At 41.2% G+C, this 14,726-nt stretch overlaps 1 protein-coding gene across 1 annotated transcript in view; it reads right to left on the reverse strand.

Annotated features, from left to right (window-relative positions):
* EPHA6 (EPH receptor A6) overlaps positions 1-14,726 on the reverse strand; it is a 970,410-nt gene that overhangs the window by 21,099 nt on the left and 934,585 nt on the right. Inside the window, 2 exon segments of the mRNA XM_055129205.1 lie at positions 8,970-9,041; positions 12,421-12,614. Of these exon segments, the coding sequence (XP_054985180.1) occupies positions 8,970-9,041; positions 12,421-12,614 (266 nt within the window).

The raw sequence follows: 14,726 nt of genomic DNA on the forward strand, positions 1-14,726 counted from the left end.
GGGAAGGTTAAAGGTCTATTACTTTCTTTAGGAACTACATGGAGGGGGCATTGTTAATTAATCTCAGTTAAAAATTATGGTCAGTTTAGATTAGAGAAAGGCCTAGAATCTAGCTATGAGAATCTGGTAATGAGACATAATAAATACATATTAAGGATACATTTAACATATAGAAATGAATACCACTTGGGGCTGGAGCGCTAGCATGGAGGGGAGGGCATTTGCCTTGCATGCGGCCAACCTGGGTTCAAATCCCAGCATCCCATATGGTCCCCTGAGCACGCCAGGAGTAATTCCTGAGTGCAGAAATGAATACCACTGATAAAGCCAAAATTTATATCCTAATGTATCATTTCAGTTCACAGTAGTACTCAAATAATATTTTAAGTTTAGGAAGTTTGAAGATTATCAATAAGAATTAATATTAAAAGGAAGCCTTTTGTACTTAAAATTTTTCCATTTTATAATTTTCACATAAATATTATAGTAGTATATCCGTTCATGGTTTAAAAGCACTAGTCTTTTGTGTAGCTGATCCCAAGCAATCCCTGAGCACAGAGCTGGGAGTAGCCTCTGGGGTGTGGCCCAAACTCCCTTCCCACCCCAAGCAAAATCTCCTTACTATTAAAATGAGTTGTATAATTTTCTTGGTTACAATAGCCAGAATTTGGAAAAACCCCAAGTGCCCAAGAACAGATGACTGGTTAAAAACTTTGGTAGATCTACACTATGGAATACTATACAGCTGTTAGAAAAGATGAAGTCGTGAAATTTGCACATAGGTGGATCAACATGGAAAGTATCATGTTAAGTGAAATGAGTCAGAAAGAGAGGGACAGACATTGAAAGATTGCACTCAATTGTGGAATATAAAGTAACAGAATGGGAGACTAACACCCAAGAACAGTAGAGATAAGTACCAGGAGGATTACTCCACAGTTTAGAGGCCAGCTTCGCATGCTGGGGGAAAAGGCAGCTCAGATAGAGAAGGGACCACCAAGTAAGGGTGCTAGGAGGGCCCGTTTGGGATAGGAGATGTGGGCTGAAAGTAGACTATAGAACAAACATGATGGCCACTTAGTACCTCTACTGCAAACCACAACACTCAAAAGGAGAGAGCGAGAGCACAGAGGCAGGGTGGGGTGGGGGGAAGATGGCGTGGGGGTGGTGGGAGGGATCTGGGACCATTGATGGTGGAAATGGTCACTGGTGGAGGGATGGGCACTCGACCACTGTATGACTGAAACGAAAACACGAAAATTCCTAAGTCTGTAACTGTACCTCACAGTGATTCACTAATTAAAAAATTAAAGAAAAATAAATAACATAAAAAAATAAAATTAGTGTACAATTTTCTTATAATTTATTAATTCCAGAGTTACACCTAGATTGCTAACATTCTTTAATTATAAACAGGTATGCTAAGAGCACTTTTTTATGTTTCTTTGTGCTTCAGCTGAATTACTGCTTGGAAAAATTCATACAAAAGAAAACTTTTTTAAAGAGGAAGCTGAAACACATTGATGGCAGGAACTGTCCTTTAGGCGTCTTAGAATCCCTGTAGGCCTGGTTACAAGCCTTATAACAGCAGTTATTAAAATGAATGATCATTACTTCACTTACTAGGTATAAATATTCACTACAGAAGTTTGGTCCATGACAGTGACTGGCTTCATTTAATAGAAGAATAAATGCCTGGTATGCACTGTTGTTATACTAATGGATATGCTCTTTGCTTAGTTTATTTCTTGCTGTGTGAAAATGTTAGCCTATATCCAATATTCTTAGGAGAGAACCCAGCACAGTCCTTCTAGCCAGAGTAGTAGATCACTGAATCACAGGGAGAGATTAGTTTCATGTCGAAATAATCCAGGGATAACTATAAGAATTCTATCACCTGCCAACTAAAATTTACTGGTCATGGTTATCAACTGTGTTTTTTGAAAGGATACTGAGGTACTACATAGGATCATTAGGAGAGAGTGTTAGGATGATTAGTGGTCTGCCAGATAGTAAAAATAAGTGAAGCATATATTTACCAACACTGGAAAAATTCTATCTACAAAAGTGCCTGAAGATATAATTCTGAACTGGTGCTACCATATTTCTCATTTCTTTGTTTTGTGGTTGCAACTTTCTTTTTCCAGGTAATATTCTTCGAGCAGCTGAGAATTGTAGAAAAGTATTGGAGAGAGCGGGAGATGGACTGTGTATTTGTTATTCATTCCCTTGCGTGGGAGCATATAGTCTAAATCCTCATGTTTACTTAGAGGAACAAAAAATAACAGCCCATGAGCCACTAACAAAGTCATCTGAGGTTTTAATATGGCTTCATCCTTGAAATATAATTAACCCAGGGAAAATATATCTGAAAATGTAAAAATGTATATTTTTGGTAGTTGCATTCCTGTTCTCTGTGTTCCTCTCACTCTAAGCTCTTCTGGTATGACTGCCCCATACTCCCAACCCTTCACGCCCTGGCTGGCCCTTCTCCCCTCCCTGCCTCCACCAGTGTAGCTCTTGGTCATGAAGGAGCTGAACCCAGTGGGAGGCACTACCTAGAGCCCCGTGGGCACGAACCTACAGTAGGAGCTCAGCTCTTCATGATGTCTATTGACAAAAGACTTTCTTGCCTCCCCCGAGTCAGACAACCATTTCAAGTATGTGGGGACCATGCATGGAAGCGATGGGCACTGGCACGGTCTAGGATAACCTGAGGTCTAAGCATTCCCTGAATTCCCCAGTGAACCCCCCCCCCGCCCCAGCTTTCCAACATGTCCACAGTGAAGTTTCTCATTCTCCATAATCACCCCAACGTGGCCACCCACTGGAACATCTTCCTGGACATCCTGGGCTGTAAGAAAGCCCTTCCTGAGGGCCGGCAGGTAAAATACCTCTTAAGGTTTTATCTTCTTTCCTTAGTCCAAGAACTTATTCACATCTGAATACTAGTTATTTTTGTATTGACATAGCAGGAGATACATTGAGGCTTGCAAGGCAGCTCTCCTGGCAACATCTTGCCACAGACTCAGACTACAGCACTCAGGCCAGATTAATCATTCCTCATCCTAGCAGGGTCCAAATCTAGTTATCACTGTTTGGATCATGACAGCATTTATCCATGACCAAGCTCTTAACTTAGAGTTAAGCATTAGGCACTTTGGCCAGGCCCGTCTCGATGCCAGGGTAGCACACAACTCACCATTTGCCCTGGGTCCATCCTGTCCCTCCTCGGGACCCTGCTTTTGGGGGTGCTAGGAATTAAGGCCAGCTGAGGCTTAGGTCAAGAGAACAGATGCCCAGGAGGAAAATATCATGTAGAGTCAAATGACTCCCAGGTTATGAAAGCATAGCATTTGCTAAGTCTTCCCGAGTCCATACAAAAAGGACATTACTCTGAATAAACTATGCAAAGGACTCAAGGAGAAAAGAAAAACAATATTTACAAGTCAACAGAACACTAAGAAAAAAGCTACAAATATACACAGAGGAATGGGAACACTGTGATGGGAGTAACCCAATAAACCTAAACTACCTGAGGCTATGTTATCCTACACCAGGTGACACTCATTCCGGTCTGCCCCCTGTGAAATCAGAGTCATCCTACTGTCCATCCAGAACCTGCTAGGGGAACCCAACATCGACAGCCCTATGAACACACACGCTGCTGAGCTTTCTAGAAAAATCCTTCAGCCTTTAAGAATCACCTGCAGGAAACCTACTGCAAGTAGGTCTTCAGTCAAGAGCTGTGACTGGACAGCCAGTCCCTGCTCCTGTCATTATTACATTGTTACATTGTCATCTTCAATGGTCTGTTCTCTCCTGTCTCTGTACAGGACTCCGTGTCTCAAGCTGTGGTCATTTTTATTAAATTTTAAATTATCTTATTTTAAATAAAGTTTTTTCCAACCAACCCTTGTGATAAATATACTAAATAAATACATTTTTGGGGAAAATGTATCTCCCCCCCCCTACTTATATATTTGAAATAATGTTGTGCTGAGAAAGATCTTGACCCTTTGAATGGTTCTACATAGTGTTGTGAAAAGAACAAGGATTTTAGAGTTGGTGGATCTCACTCAACTTCTGCATCTACATCTAATTATGGTATCTGCATCTAATTACTTGCTCTGTATGTTTGGTTAGATAGCCTGTTTGAATTCTTCATTTTATATCTGAGTGATGAAGATAAAACTGAGGCTAAATCACATAACAGAAAATAGTGCGTAGTACTGCGATAGCACAGCAGTAGGGCATTTGCCTTTCATGCGGCTGACCCGTGTTTGATTCCTCTGCACCTCTCGGAGAGCCCGGCAAGCTACCGAGAGTATCGAGCCCGCACGGCAGAGCCTGGCAAGCTGCCCGTGCATATTGGATATGCCAAAAAAACCAGTAACAATAAGTCTCACAATGAGAGACGTTACTGGTGCCCGCTTGAACAAATCGATGAGCAACGGGATGACAGTGACAGTGACAGTGACTGTGACTGACACATAGTAGGTTGGCTCTCAACAAATGGCAATCATAAATATTGTTGATAAATATTATGGGTAGTTTCACTGTTAGTATTACTATTTGTATTATCATTATTCTGTGTAAATACTTCCTGTGAATTAAACTCAATTTTCTAATGGCTAGACGTTTCAGAATTCTTGATTAAATTTTAATTTATTTTCTTCCTTTGAGAAAATTTTGGTCTAACTCAACTGTAACACTTTTTGACCAAAAGTTAGTTCTCTTTCATGAAAAAAATGATTAAACTTGCTATTAACAAAAATCAAGCAAAACAAAAATTTTAAGAGTTGGCATACAGAATAGAGAAACAATTCAGAAAACTATGCCTATATATCGTTTAAGAATATTGAGCAGGCTCTCTGCCCAGATGTTATCCTGAGTGGTCGCACATGAGTGGCCCCTCCGTTTTTGAGCGCCCATGATCCTGGAGGCCAACTAACTACTTTTGTCACCCAGCAGCTTCTTGCAGAAATGCCTTTAGACTGTGAACTAAGCTACAGCCCCGTGCCGCCCTGGGAGGGGAAAGCTTTTTCTCTCTCGGCCTTTCCTTTCCCTGGCAGCGGTGTGGCGACCGCTATCTTATAAGGCCCACTAAACAGAGGTATGAGCTGGCAATTATGCGATTTCTGGCAGAAATTTCTCTGGACTTAATTACTAAAATACCAGAAATCCAAAACCACGCAGTTGCTGTTGCAGACGCGCAACCTCATATGCTTTTCATTCTCAGCAATGTAAAACAAATTATCGAATGATGCCGTTTTGGCAGGTCTGATTGTGGGGGTAAAATTCCAAATAATAATAGTGAGTTTTCTGTTGAAATATTGAATGCAATCAAAGTAAAGAGGAAAGTAAAGTGAAAATCATCCGCCACACAGGCAGGGGGGCGGGGTGGTGGGTGATGGGGAGGTTTACTGGGATTCTTGGTGGTGAAACATGTGCACTGGTGAAGGGATGGGTGTTTGATCATTGTATGACTGAGAATTAAGCCTGAAAGCTTTGTAACTTTTCACATGGTTATTCAATAAAAAAATTTTTTAAAAAGCGTATTGAGCAGAATACTTTTGAAGTGAGTGAAAATTTTTTAAATAAAATTATTGAAAGTTATTACTCAAGAAGGTGGTGCTATAGGTGCTTTATTGATGGAAGGAAGTATTACTAATAAGTTTTTTAATCACTTTTTTGTAGTACTAATAAGCCTTGTATATTTGCAGTTATCTAATGCAGAGGTTAATTATGATAATGGTCTGAGCTTTTCTCCTTCATGATTCACCTTATTGAAAAACCAAAATTTTAAAACCTCAACAATAGATTTACCCTTACACTAAGGGTCGAGATGGGTTGAGATCCAAAGTGCTAACATATTGTAAGATTTCAGCTATGGTACAATAGGTAGTGAGAACACTCTTAGAACCTTGACCTTGGTGAAATAGGATTTCTGCGGCATGTGACTATGATGAACGATCTATCTGGTCAACCACTGTCCATCCCTATAGAAATATTAGCTGATGGTCAAGGAGCTCACATTTATAAATTTTTTGAGACATACTGGGGATATGCAGTAAGGACCAGCAGAAACGTTTTCCCAAAGTACTGTCCAAAAGGGCATTTGCTTGGGGCAGGCGTGGGGGAGCTGGGGGGTGTGACCCAGTCAGAGAGCACTTGCTATGCGTGTGTGAGGCTCTGACTTCTATTCCTAGCATGGCACAGTCCTCTGAGTACCCTGACAGAAATCCCTGAGAACTGAGTTGGGAATCCTAACACGTAAAGGCTTTGAGACCAAAGTCTGCTGACATCAATCTAATGTACTCAGTAACTGCACTGGAGCAGTATCAGGGGTACAGATGCAAGAGGTTGGGGAATGGTAGTACATCATGTGGGTAAAGGGAGGCGGTAGATCAAGGTGAAGGGGCTCTCCTGTAGTCACTGATCTATTTTGTGGTATTAAACAATAGGTCCCATACGTTATGCTGGGCTCTGGGAATATGCTTGACTCAGGTTCAGAGTAGATAGGAGAATAATTCTGAGGGTCAGGGTAGAAGAAGCATGAAGTGTTTCAAAAGGCACGACTACATGTATTCTCCATTGAGCCTTGGCTTCAAGCTGGCCCTTTTTTAAAAGGCACCATGTAATAGCTATAAATAATTTTTGGAGAGGTGACTAAAAGGCTGCAGCCATGGCAGGATAAAAGTATGGGGGATTTGAAATTCAAATGCATGAAGAACGGTTGTCTACATTAGTAAGGTACTTTTGTGAATCATTTTAAATTAATGGGTTTTAAGGTTATACTTATAATTTTGCACCTCAATATCCAGCTATTTTCTTGAGAAGAGAAAGCAGAAAGCAAGAAGGTTGGGAACTGCAAAAGCTCTGAACTGCCATGGGATTCCATCAGGCATAGGAATATCAGAAGCAGAGGCTCAAAATAATAAAGTCGCTAATCAATAAGTACTTTTTTTCTACTTGGTATTTTGTCTTTTGAAGGGGAAGATCAGAGGTAAAAGATTTATGAAAAATTCAATATGCTAGTACAAAAAATCTTAAGCTGCGGATTCACAGCCATATTCACCTCTTTATAGACTTAATTTCTTCACCTTGTACCAGTCAAAAGAATGAACAGAAACTTTACAGGTGAATTCTTGAGAAAAAAAGAAATTAGAGTTGAATAAAAACAAGGGGTATCTAATAGATGAGAGAGTTGTGGCAGTACAGAACTGTGAGCGAATTAACCCCAAGGGTTTGGGGAGACGAGAGCCAAGGAGAGTGGTGGAAACTTCCCATTGGAATGGCTGTAGAATTGATACAGAGACCCCTTTACCTGTTCGAGAGAGACACAAGAGGGATGATTAAAATCTGACACTGTCATCTTTCCTTAATCTGACACCACCCTGGGACAGACAACTGGGGCTAGGGGATAGAGGGGTTCTGGAACAATTTTATAAGCATAACACAAACCAGGCGTTCTTTAGCTAACATTGGAATTTCATGTTCTGCTTCTCTTTTTCTCTCATTAGCTCCTGTTCTCTGGAGTCAGGCAGAGGATGTGTATATGGCATTGGAGGGTGCATACACGTAGGAAACGGGTAGCCCAGTCAGACATCTATACAAATAATAATGCCCATACGGTTGAGGCATGAAACCCTTAAAATGCTGGTTCCCTTTGTTTCTCAAAAACCAATAGAACTCCACAAAAACAAAAACAAAACCCATTATTAAGGACTAAAGTGGTAGCACATATGTCATTGTCAGAAACAAGGATAGCACATCACATCAGTCACAAAAATTTCCATGTGGCTTCTGAGAGATTAGACAGTAGCACTGAATCCTGCTGTCAACTTCATATAAAGTACCCAGCCCTAGCTTGAGTGAGGTCGGGCCCGCACGGAGCCTGTTATAGGTTGGTCTACCCAGTGGGATCCTGCACACCCACTGCAGTCCAGACCTCTGATCCTCACACAGGACTCCTTACACGGACTTGGACTTGACCTCTGGATACTTTTTATCCGCACCCCCCCACACCCTGCCCTCGCCCCTCTTTTTCAGATCCTTCTGATACAGACAGGCAAGCAGATAGGGAAGGCCCCCCCACCACGTGATGACAGTAAATTTTCTAGAAAGTAATAGCTCTGAAGTTGTGAAAGCCAACCTTGCAGAAAACAGGAACTAAGGCCTGAAAAGACCCTCACCTTGAGCCAGACTGTGAGGAGATTGGACACCTAGTCATGAAGGAAATTCTGCAAATACCCTTGGACCTCTCCCTTAATCTGATTAACTTTAGTGATTCAGCCCAGAGAAGAACATTCCAGTCCAAGGCATCCTGAGAAGATACTCTATAAAAGCCACCTTGAACAAAGGAAGGGTGTGCATATGCTGCCCGAGCCCATGTGCTGCTTGCACCCATGGGGCCAAGCACATGTGGCACCCGAGCACATGTGTCCCCCCCATCTCCCTTCTTGAGATGTGTACTTTCATGCTTTCCTATCTAATGCTGGTATGTGTGTAGGGGTCTCTCCACACTTGCAGAGGCCCGGATTCTCTCTTGAACGCGTTACTCTCTCTCTCTCTCTCTCTCTCTCTCTCTCTCTCTCTCTCTCTCTCTTTCTCTCTCTCTCTCTCTGTCTCTTTTTTTGTCTCTCTCTCACTCTCTCCCCCTCCACACCTTTAAAAACCCTCCAGATAAAATCTATTTACTTCACTGCTTGTCTACTGCTGAAATTCCTTTCTGCGAGGCTAGACAAGAACCCAGTAACCCTGGATCCCGGGTGGCAGAGGCAGGTGGGAAGAAAGTGACCGTCTTTCTCCTCCCTACTTCACATAAGTCATCCGTGGGGCCCGTCCACATCACTTCAACAGTTATTCATACAAAAAGCATTCATAAAATCAAAAACAAAACAAAGCAGGGAAGAAATGGTTTTTCCTGTTTTATTTTTTTTTCCAAAGCAAAAGAACGTCCTTACCTGCCCGCTTCGACGGCCATGGAGCAGTTGGAGAGCTCTGTGGACGGGCACTGGCTGTGGAGTCCGTTCACCCTGCGGCACAGTGAGAGAACCAGAAGCCGTGATTTCGGTTTATAGACACAGATATTCTCTTCCATTAGCGGAGGCACACCTCTCTGATTTCTTTACACTGAATATTTCTTCTCAGTACTAGAATATGCCCTTCTCTTCCACAACCACAAAATAAATACATAAACAAGAAGCATTTTCTCTATTTCTCTTAAGAAATAGATACAGATACAGATTCTCTATTTCTCTTAAGAGATAGATACTGTATCTTAAGATACAGTGTCTTGAAAAGAAATCAGAACATTGCATTACTTTTCTCTCTGATTTCATATTATTATTTCTCTTCTACTAGCTTGTTTTTATGTAACTTATTTAAAATTATAAAAAACAATCCTAATAAATTGGATAAAAATAAATCCAGTAAATTCAGGCCAGAGAGACAGTAGAGGAGTGACGGCACTTGCCTTACGTGCAGTAGGACCCAGTTTTATCCCCAGCTTCGTACATGGTCCCCCAAGTCCCGCTGGGAGTGATCCCTGAGCACACAGCCAAAAGTAAACCCTGAGCGCCACCAGGTGTGGCAAAAATCAAACCAAACCACCACAACAAACTCTTGCAAAGGCTGCTCATCAACACCTTTTTTGTTAAGTTAAAAGGACTGTAGCACTGTAGCACTATCATCTCCTTGTTTGTCAATTTGCTCGAGCGGGCACCAGTAACATCTCCATTGTGAGACTTGTTGTTACTCTTTCAAGCATATTGAGTACACCATGGGTAGCTTGCCAGGCTCTGCCGTGCAGACGGAATACTCTCAGTAGCTTGCCAGGTTCTCCAAGAGGGGCGGAGGAATCAAACCCAGGTCAGCTGCTTCGTGCAAGGCAAACGCCCTACCTACTATGCTATGGCTCCAGCCCAAGTTAAAAGGATGGATTTTACTTTTTAGCTTGAATTTTTATGGAGCACCACTGTTACACCCTTTGAAGCTCTCTCCTTGTTTTGGCATCTGTGAGTCTGCTCCTTTCCCTTTTTCCTGATTGCCAATCCACCTCATCCTTTTTTAGTCTCCTTGGAGACTTTTCAGATCACTTCCTAAGCCTTAAAATTCTTAGAGCGCTGTACTCTTTTCCTTTATTTGCCTTCTTGATATTCTCCATGGGTTATCTTAATTATGCTTAAAACTTCAACTACAATCTATATGCTGATGCTCTTCAAATCTCTATCTCTAGCCCAGCTCTTTTCACCTGAGGTCCAACCTATAAATATAAGTGCTTATTGAACATCTCCACTCGGGTGCCCCACAGGCATCTTAACTCAGCATTCTCAAGAAGTTCTCATTTCTATTCTAAAAACCTGACTTCTTCTTCCTTCTCTTGGTGATAACAGCATCGGCTTGTCTAAGAAAAAAACATGACAAATAGCCTGAAGTCCTTCCTCTCCGCCTCCCTCCATATTCATTCAATAACCAAGACACATTTGTCTTCCCTTGCCTGGAAAGAAATCTATTCTCTTATCTCCTGACCTCAAGCTATTTCCCATTTCACAAGTCAGGCCCTAACCTGTTCTAGCTCGGATAGCTGGGCTGAACTGTCTCTGCATTCAGTGCTATTCCTAGCATTGCACTCTCAATTCTAAATCATCCCTAGCGTGATCTTTAAGAAATGCAAATGTGTTCATGCCATATCTTGCTTAAAATCTTTCAGTGGGGCAGGGGAGAGAGCTCAGGGGCCATGGGTGCATGGCCTAGATGTTTGGGGGCACAAGTTTAATCCCTGGCACTGAATAGTTCCCCAACACTTTTAGGAGTGGCCTTAGTAGTTCCCAGCACTCCTGGGTCGCTGCACTATTCCATCTCTGGTTCCAAACATTGAGCTTAGCAACCCAACCCCCCAAATCATTCACTTGCCTCCCACGTGATAAAAACCAAGGTGTCTCCTCCACCTCACCCTGTCTGACTCCTCCCCACTTTACTACTTCTCTTGTTGGACCTGCTTTAAGTAAGAGGGACTGGAGTAATAGCTTAATCTCTAGCTATTTCACGCTTGACTTCACTTTACTGAGGTTGCCAATTAGTGATTTAGAGGTGAACTCTTAGATGCTCTGCTGGGAGCTGAGAGCTGTTTTAAGTAGTCCTTGAAGAGTCTTCTTTACCCTCCTTGCCACTAAAACCCTACCCTGACTTGAACCTGTGACCTGAAGTTGAACAACTATATATCTTGATGGCTATTACAGGAGCTAGGAAAATAAGCATTGGAAATGTTTGGTATTTCTAAGTACAATTTGGCCTAAATCTGGAAATGTATTCTAATTTATTACATTAAATGTTTTGCTGAATATATATATGTGTGTGTGTATATATATATATATATATATATATATATATATATATACATGCATCACTGTCATCTCGTTGTCGTTGATTTGCTCGAGTGGGCACCAGTAACCTCTCCATTGTGAGACTTGTTACTGTTTTTGGCATATCAAATAAGCCACAGGTAGCTTGCCAGACTCTGCCTTGCTTGCCAGGCTCATGACGACTGGATGACAGTGATACAGTGACAGTGATACAGTGATACATTAAATGTGATATTTTCTTTTCTTTTTGTTTTTGGGGCACACCTGGTGGTTCTCAGGGTTTACTCCTGGCTCTGTGCTCAGGGATCACATCAGGCAGGTCTTGGGGGAACCATATGGGGTGCAGGATTGAATCCAGGTCAGCCCTGTGCAAGGCCCTACCTGCTGTCCTCTCCCTCTGGCCCCAAATGCAGTATTTTAGACATAGATGGTGGTGCTTTCTTTCTTCTGCTTTCTCTCCTCTTACAATTGCTCTCCAGAGAGAGGTGCATAGATACCTTCAATTCTACTGACTTTTATAAGACATTATATATAGAGTGCTTTCATTTTCCTGTCTTGTCGTCTGTCTTTTTCTGATTTTAGCTGGGTATGATCATATCAGCAGGAAACAATCTTACTCCTGATTCATCCACAAACTCTCTCTGTTTTTCTTGCCTTTCAAATAGAGGGACAGAACAGAATGGACAAGACAATTAAAGGGGATGCATTCACACAAATTCCTTACCTCTAAAGGTAAGGAAGAATCAGCAAATACCATATATATAAATGCCAACTTATAAACAGAAAAATTTAAAGAAAGCATTTTAGAAAGATTAGAGATGGATAATGGCAAAGCTATTTGCTTGTGAGAAAATGTCACTTAAAAATACTAATAGATTGCTTTTTCTAATGTTAAATAGAATAATGGATTATAAACAATATTTTGAAAGATTGACAACAAGATGTATCAAAGCAAAGCTTCTCCACTCCCTACCTGTTAGTTTTATCTACAGCCAGAAAGAAATTATGATTGTCAATGGGAGGAGGGAGGTATCAACATTATGCATCTTACACAAGGATGTCCTCAACCAGGGTGTGAAGGGCACTGGGATTGCGGATCAGTTTGTCAAGGAAGCTGACAATGTCAGTAAATTTCGGTCTGTGATTTCTCTCCTTCTGCCAGCAATGGAGCATCAGCTGATGTAGAGATGCTGGACAACCCATGGGAGCCGGAAGTCTGTACCCTTCTTCAATGGACAGGATGACCTAGATGCAAACACACATTGGTTATTCTCTTTGTGGGACAAACAAAGCAGAAGCCAGATTATTACTAAGAATGAAAACTACTTGTGATTGCCAATGTCTAAACAAGTTGTACAATTTGAAAGTTGTAAATCAAAATTGCAAGCATCTCCACCATATTTGCTGAGTCTCCTCAGAGGGACACATGGTTTTTTTTTTGTTTGTTTGGGTTTTTTTTGCTTTTTGGGTCACACCTGGCGATGCACAGGGGTTACTCCTGGCTCTGCACTCAGGAATTACTCCTGGCGGTGGTTAGGGGACCATATGGGATGCTGGGATTTGAACCTGGGTTGGCCGCGTGCAAGGCAAATGCCCTACCCGATGTGCTATTGCTCCAGCCCCAAGGGACACATAGTTTTTGAAACCTGTGGTACACAGAAAGGAAACCGAGTCACAGCACAGTGCCAAGAAATAATTAAGTGATTTGTCCAGAAATTCTCACACCCAATTTTTACATTAGAAAATTTAGGAAAAGAATGATGCATGTTGAACAAACCATGTGCAACAAATGTTTTAAATAAAACTGCTGAAGTTCTGAAGTACTGAATCATTAGAAAAACCTTTTTATGCTAATGCCAGTATATATGCTTTTTAGAGCTATGCTTCCTTTATTTTCCATATTACCTATTTATTACTTCTTCACTGACTTCTATCTTTCCCTTACTCTGACATAGAAAAGACTATAAAATCCTCATAACTTCTGAAGTATTTATTCACTCAACTGTTATTACTAGCTACCAGAAGGCCGAAGAGCAATTGGGACATTCAACCTGAGTGTCCCCTGGATCCAAGTTCTCCAGTAAACTTTGTTGTGATGACAGGATTGTTGTCCCTAACACACTAGCAACTGGTCACATATGGCTATTAAGCACTAGGATTGAACTTTTAGTTTTAGTTAGAATTAGATTTTAGTTTATTAGAATTGAAATAGCACATGGAGGTAGTGATTACTCTATGGAATTGTATAATTTTAGGAAACCAAAGTTGATGAATGAGAGGATAATCCTTTTTCTTATTTAGGAAAACATACAACACAGGATAAGGATAATTAACTGTTTAATAGATAGTTCGGCCTGAAAATTTCTAACAAAGCTATGAAACTGGTCCTGGATTCTTTTGGGGGCTGGAGGTGGTTTTGAGCCACAGTGTGTTACTCAGGGCTTAGTCTTGGCTCTTTTCTTGGGGTTTACTCTTGTTCAAACCTGGGTTGGGGGCACAATGAGTGCTGGGGATCAAATCTGGGTCAGCCATAGGAAAGACAAATGCTTAACCCCTTACACTATATCTCTGGCTCTTAAATATAAAATTTAGTAGAAAGAATTAACTTGATCACATACCTAAAAATTCTGACTTCAAAGGTAGCTAGAGATTCAAACAACATAATTCACAAACAATGGTTAAACTATGCAATATTTTTCTATTGGATTATTTATCCCAAAAGATAAAATGTACTACTTGTCCAAATAAATGTATTCAAACCACTTGAACCATACTACTCCATGTGCTAAGTATAAGGGATATTTAATCAGTAAGGAATGAGTAAGGAATACTCTACCCTGTTTTTAGGATATGCATAATGTTTTGAAGGAGAAATGAGTTTGATAATGGCAAATACCAAGTAGAGCAAGGTGCTGTGAAATCATGTGTGAGGAATGCCCAATCCAATCCCAGGAAGGCTTTCCAGAAGACGAATTTACTCTAGCCAAGTAGGTGATATGAGGTTCTGTCTCCTGGTCAGTGAGGAAAAGCAGAAGGATCAGGATGAGTCTTCAAAGGGACAAATGCTAAGATTTGAAGCTGGAAAGTGAAGTAAAAATTGTATTTCACACATAAATGATTTTGCATGATATAAATGTGAATTTTTTTTTTTTTTTTTTTGCAAAGGAGAGTTTTAACAAGGACATTAAATTTACCTCTTGTAAGTCATTCTGGCTTCACTGTGGGGAGTACACTGAAGGGTGAGGGGGTGGCCCCTGGAAGGAGGCCTGCAGTCAACTAGGTGGGAGATCAAGGTAGCCTCAGTACAGTAGTGGCTATGGTGCACGAGAAGTGGACTGATCTAACAGGAATACGGAT

Source organism: Sorex araneus, chromosome 2 (assembly GCF_027595985.1).
Source record: "Sorex araneus isolate mSorAra2 chromosome 2, mSorAra2.pri, whole genome shotgun sequence".
Lineage (NCBI taxonomy): Eukaryota > Metazoa > Chordata > Mammalia > Eulipotyphla > Soricidae > Sorex > Sorex araneus.